Raw genomic sequence first — 6,617 nt, 5'->3', positions numbered from 1 at the left:
TTTCCGACTACGGATCTTCCGTAGTCGGAAACCAACTTCTTTTTCCGACTACGGATCTTCCGTAGTCGGAAAACAGGCTGCTTTTTCCGACTACGGATCTTCCGTAGTCGGAAACCAACTTCTTTTTCCGACTACGGATCTTCCGTAGTCGGAAAACAGGCTGCTTTTTCCGACTACGGATCTTCCGTAGTCGGAAACCAACTTCTTTTTCCGACTACGGATCTTCCGTAGTCGGAAAACCGACTACGGATCTTCCGTAGTCGGAAAACCGGCTGCTTTTTCCGACTACGGATCTTCCGTAGTCGGAAACCAACTTTTTTCTGACTACGGATCTTCCGTAGTCGGAAAACCGACTACGGATCTTCCGTAGTCGGAAAACCGACTACGGATCTTCCGTAGTCGGAAAACAGGCTGCTTTTTCCGACTACGGATCTTCCGTAGTCGGAAACCAACTTCTTTTTCCGACTACGGATCTTCCGTAGTCGGAAACCAACTTCTTTTTCCGACTACGGATCTTCCGTAGTCGGGAAACCGGCTGCTTTTTCCGACTACGGATCTTCCGTAGTCGGAAAACCGACTACGGATCTTCCGTAGTCGGAAAACCGGCTGCTTTTTCCGACTACGGATCTTCCGTAGTCGGAAACCAACTTTTTTCCGACTACGGATCTTCCGTAGTCGGAAAACCGACTACGGATCTTCCGTAGTCGGAAAACAGGCTGCTTTTTCCGACTACGGATCTTCCGTAGTCGGAAACCAACTTCTTTTTCCGACTACGGATCTTCCGTAGTCGGAAACCAACTTCTTTTTCCGACTACGGATCTTCCGTAGTCGGAAAACCGGCTGCTTTTTCCGACTACGGATCTTCCGTAGTCGGAAAACCGACTACGGATCTTTCCGTAGTCGGAAAACCGACTACGGATCTTCCGTAGTCGGAAAACAGGCTGCTTTTTCCGACTACGGATCTTCCGTAGTCGGAAAACCGACTACGGATCTTCCGTAGTCGGAAAACAGGCTGCTTTTTCCGACTACGGATCTTCCGTAGTCGGAAACCAACTTTTTTTCCGACTACGGATCTTCCGTAGTCGGAAAACCGACTACGGATCTTCCGTAGTCGGAAAACAGGCTGCTTTTTCCGACTACGGATCTTCCGTAGTCGGAAACCAACTTCTTTTTCCGACTACGGATCTTCCGTAGTCGGAAAACCGGCTGCTTTTTCCGACTACGGATCTTCCGTAGTCGGAAACCAACTTTTTTCCGACTACGGATCTTCCGTAGTCGGAAAACAGGCTGCTTTTTCCGACTACGGATCTTCCGTAGTCGCAAAACTGCGGAAAACTTGGTATTCGCAATGTCCTACATTGCCTCTTCTTGATAATTACTGGCTCCGTGGTCGCAGGACCTCACGGAAGGCTCCGTGGTCGCAGGACCTCACGGAAGGCTCCGTGGTCGCAGGACCTCACGGAAGGCTCCGTGGTCGCAGGACCTCACGGAAGGCTCCGTGGTCGCAGGACCTCACGGAAGGCTCCGTGGTCGCAGGACCTCACGGAAGGCTCCGTGGTCGCAGGACCTCACGGAAGGCTCCGTGGTCGCAGGACCTCACGGAAGGCTCCGTGGTCGCAGGACCTCACGGAAGGCTCCGTGGTCGCAGGACCTCACGGAAGGCTCCGTGGTCGCAGGACCTCACGGAAGGCTCCGTGGTCGCAGGACCTCACGGAAGGCTCCGTGGTCGCAGGACCTCACGGAAGGCTCCGTGGTCGCAGGACCTCACGGAAGGCTCCGTGGTCGCAGGACCTCACGGAAGGCTCCGTGGTCGCAGGACCTCACGGAAGGCTCCGTGGTCGCAGGACCTCACGGAAGGCTCCGTGGTCGCAGGACCTCACGGAAGGCTCCGTGGTCGCAGGACCTCACGGAAGGCTCCGTGGTCGCAGGACCTCACGGAAGGCTCCGTGGTCGCAGGACCTCACGGAAGGCTCCGTGGTCGCAGGACCTCACGGAAGGCTCCGTGGTCGCAGGACCTCACGGAAGGCTCCGTGGTCGCAGGACCTCACGGAAGGCTCCGTGGTCGCAGGACCTCACGGAAGGCTCCGTGGTCGCAGGACCTCACGGAAGGCTCCGTGGTCGCAGGACCTCACGGAAGGCTCCGTAGCTCCTAAAATGACTTTCCCTTGGTAATAAAAGCACTCAATCCTAAGAATAATTGATGCTTAGTGTCAAGTATTATGCCAAGTGTCAAGTATCATTAATTTCATGATGTGCTCAGTATTACCCAGGATAAATATACAGTATAGTAATATGATTTACAGTAATTTTTATACCGACTTGATAACAAATATGTCAGTTAAAAATCGTGTGAATAAGTACAGTATGTATAATTAATGTATTTTCTGGCAAATAGGATGCATGCTTTTGGTCCACTAACAGTATGTGTCATATTATATATATATATATATATATATATTATATATATATATATATATATATATTGGTTTTTTCCTTACAAAACCACTTGTTACTTAATTTTCCACAAAATATCCTTTAAAGTTAGGTGCATCTTATATGCCAGAAAACACAATATGCACATTTGTATGGAAGCAACTAAGGTAGTAAATAATCATTACTATTTCTGTACAACGAAAGGTTCACATATTATGAATCACACTGAAAATAACAATTTATACAGCTGGGAAACTGTACTGTATTTAGTAAACATATATATGTATGTAGCTTCAGATATGACAACCTATACAGTTTTATATGAAGTTAAAACATTTTAAACCCTTAATTAAGCCAACAGGCACAGGCATATTGGACTAGGAATACTATATATTCACATGCTTGCCAACAATGGTGCTTTTTAAGTATTGAAATAGTTATGATCAACATCAATTGACACTAATGCTATGGAATAATATACAGTTTTTTGTACAGTGTTATTTAAAAACATAATTGCTTGACATGTCAGGAACAGACAATAGTGGTTAAAGTCTAGCATAAGAATACTTGTACTGTGAATTTTTCATCAGTTAAATAATTTTTTTTAAATAATTTTGTTAAAAAAAAAAAAAAAAAAGCACCAACAAGGTGTTACAATACAAGTATGAACTGAAAGTGATGACATTTTATTCCATCCTGGACTTTTACAAAGCTGTTATAAGGATCCAGGATGGACCGAAACATCTTCACTTTTCTATCTTTTCATGCGAGGGTTGGGTTACTAATTTTCAGCCATGTTATTATGACTTACTCTCTGCTATACTAACCAAGTTTTGCTATTACTAAGAATAAGGAAAGTTTTAAGACGAGTGGAAAAGAACATTTTATTTTGGCTAATGGGTATGGGCCACTGATTTTGTAGTCATAATGCCAAAATAAATGTATCGGTGCATTACTGAATGTGCACCAAAAAATAAATGGGCCATCCCCACACTTTAATGTCACACACAGGATCGAGCTAACATCTCAATCCTTCAGGCACAAATAGTAAATACCCCTTTTTAAAGTACAGTACTCATTAAATCCTAATTTCTGCATTCAAAGCAGGACAGTTTCAATAGAATTATCTTTAAAACACACTCTAGTAATCATAGTTATTTTATTAAAACCTTTAACATTATCTGCATTTGTATTTTCAAATTACACTATCATTTGTGACCATAACAATACTGCCCAATATAACTTAAGAATTATTTCTTTGGTTTTGTAATATCACAGTAATAATGCAAGATACCCTACTGTAATGAATTCTCCGATACACTTATATTGTTTAGTTAACTCTACAGTGTTAAATATCAAATTTGCTTATCCTGCTTAGGAACTTTCAGTATGACTAGACAACCTGGAACTCATAAAACTGGTACCTCTATGGTATGGTGAAACATTACACTGTATATAGTTTATTTTAGAAGTTTATCTTATCGACCTGTAACACACTAGTGACCACAATCGGCTCACAAATGACCATATCCTAGTTTCATTGCCAGGCAAGGCAAGACATCTGGGAGAGCAGGAGCCAGCTGCCCACCATGCCCTGAGGGTAAACCAGGAGCTCACCTCTCAGTCTAGCTAGTGCTGGACACCATCTCCACCCAAAGAACCAGCCAGAAAATAAAAATCTGTCAACTTACCTGTCAGCGTGGACAGGCTGCACAGAGTGGGGAGACAATGATGGACAAATAATCACCCGTCTCCTTCCTGTTCAGTTCCCCCCCTCCCCAACTCAACCAATACAAGTGTTAATATTTACTGTAGGATGAAGTAACTTTATATGCTTTCAATTGTCAATACCCCCATTTTATATTCTTGTAAATATCTAAATTATTAAATAACCAAATAATTATTACGTCGTTATTTACAATTCGTCACACGAGTGAACAACAACTGCACCACCTCCCTGACCCCTCCCCAGCTAGGGTCAACTCTAGCTTGTGGACCTCTGCCAGTCATCTCCACACACTAAGCAACACCAATCCCTCATACTTCCTACATGCCAACACCCATATGCAAGCACCCACACACTGATACCCAAACCCACATGTAAAAATCCAACCACCATTCCCGACACCCACACTTACCTGGACACTATCAATTATTCGTTCAGTCTCTGTCCCAAGGCATCTAGAAAGCATGTTGTAGTCCGAATACCACATTTTTCTCCTTGGTTTACACATGGCAGCCAGGTCTACTTCCAATAACAGATCCTGATGAGGATCAGTTTCCACTCAGACTTGGGCTAGTTAATTCCACACAGGACCACAATGCAACCGATACCACTAGTAAATATACTGGATATTTTCAATCCTCTGAAGTTACACTGAACCTCACAATTTCTTGTCAATATGTTCTTGGAGTTCAGGAAACAATTCTTTGAGGAGGACTTCTAGCACAGTCTGGAATAAACACAAATTTCAAATACTTATGATATTTAAAAATTAAATACTGTACACTTATACACCAAACCAGGAAGGCTATGTAGCATACTGTATAGGGTACAAGTACAATTTGTTAACAAATTAGAGGAAAAATAAGAGTTATTCTGCAATATAAAGATGAAGTTGTAAAAAATAATTAAAATTTACTATAGAGCTGTACTCTGTTATTGGCATTTGGCTCTCGAACCTCCTTGTCACGCAACTCAAAAAACCTTGCAACTCTGCTCGGGAATCTCCTTGGGACCTTGCCTAGAATCCTCCATAAACATCTGGGCACTAACAGGATGAGACATTTGGCCACATTTCCTTACAACTGAATTTTTTGTCCATTTAGCAATCGGTAAGTAAGTACTAGACAACTGTTTTGGGTTGCATCCTATGTAGTATCAGTTGTTGGCCTGAGGGGACCTCGATAAACCTAATAGGATTCCTGTCCCCAATAGCCTCCGTGGTGTAATGGTAAGACACTCGCCTGGCGTTCCGCGAGCCCTTTGTCATGGGTTCGTATCCTGGCCAGGGAGGATTTACTGGGTGCAAATCCTTAACTGTAGCCTCTGTTTAACTCAACAGTAAAATGTGTACTTGGTTGTAACAATGATTCTTCGCAGCGGGGATCGTATTCCAGGGACCTGCCCGAAACGCTACGCGTACTAGTGGCTGTACAAGAATGTAACAACTCTTGTATACATCTCAAAAAAAAAAAAAAAAAAAAAAAAAAAAAAAAAAAAAAAAAAAAAAAAAAAAAAAACTTAGAAAGCATACGTCTCTAAGCCTGGTTTCTCTGCATTATTGGCAGATCAAGATTTGACATGCTGAATTGGTTAGGTCTTATTAAATGATTGTTTTTTTTTTTTTAAAGTTATTGAAGCCAGACTGATAAGGCCCTTCATGATACACTATTTGTTAAAAGCAAAATCATTTGTTTCACAATTTTACTTCCTCTTTATGAAACTGTTAACTCCATAATTTATGCTTACATTAATGAGTGCTTTAATTCTAGTGTTTTGCGACCACTTGAAATAAGGAATGGTCCACACATCAAGCAGGAAGGGGTCCATAAAATGTCAAGAAACTTCAGATACACAAACGACTTGTAAACACACACAAGATGTTCCTTATACACAAGAGCCAACTGCCTAGTTAAAAACAAAGTTTAATAGATGAACATAAGTATCTTAGCTGGGTATTAACCAGGAACTGAGTGCGCCTTGATGCACTAACCTGGTGTGGGTGCTACAACCAGGAATAATGAGAGCCTTGAGGCAAGGAACCCAGTGTGGTCATAGGTGCTACAACCAAGTGGGCAAGGTGGTAGTTAGTGAGGGTATTATTTTACTTTCATTTTAGTGAAAAATTGGGCTTGGAAGGGATTTTTGACAGTAATAGTGAGCCTATTGAGGTCATTGTGCTTCTGCTGGTTGTGGCCCTTATCTGACTTTAATACTCATACCCAATGAGGGAAGAAAGGTAGCATTCAAGTGGGATAGCTCTGAACAAGCTTTATTCTGCAGGAATTGTGTCTTTTTCCTATATGTACAGCATACATATATCCCTGACACTCTTCACTCTGCTACAATACCTGCTACTCTGCCATTTCCTTTCAGTATTTCCGTTATTCGGTAAAGTAGACATACAGTGGGGCCTCGACTTATGAATTTAATCCGTTCCCAGAGATGGGTCATAAGTAAA

General features: G+C 42.6%; 1 protein-coding gene across 2 annotated transcripts in view; it reads right to left on the bottom strand.

Moving 5' to 3' along the window:
- Nucleotides 1–2,291: 2,291 nt before the first annotated feature.
- Nucleotides 2,292–6,617, bottom strand: part of LOC123769186 (sorting nexin-25) — a 41,089-nt gene continuing 36,763 nt past the window's right edge. For both annotated transcript variants that reach the window (XM_045760201.2, XM_045760202.2), the window contains one exon: nucleotides 2,292–4,886. In XM_045760201.2, the coding sequence (XP_045616157.1) occupies nucleotides 4,818–4,886 (69 nt within the window). In that variant the 3' untranslated portion in view covers nucleotides 2,292–4,817. The remainder of the gene's footprint in view (nucleotides 4,887–6,617) is intronic.

The sequence above is a fragment of the Procambarus clarkii genome, chromosome 66 (genome assembly GCF_040958095.1).
Source record: "Procambarus clarkii isolate CNS0578487 chromosome 66, FALCON_Pclarkii_2.0, whole genome shotgun sequence".
NCBI classification, from domain to species: Eukaryota; Metazoa; Arthropoda; class Malacostraca; order Decapoda; family Cambaridae; genus Procambarus; species Procambarus clarkii.
Note: the sequence above shows the minus strand (reverse complement) of the source record. Positions and strands in the feature narration are given on the sequence as shown.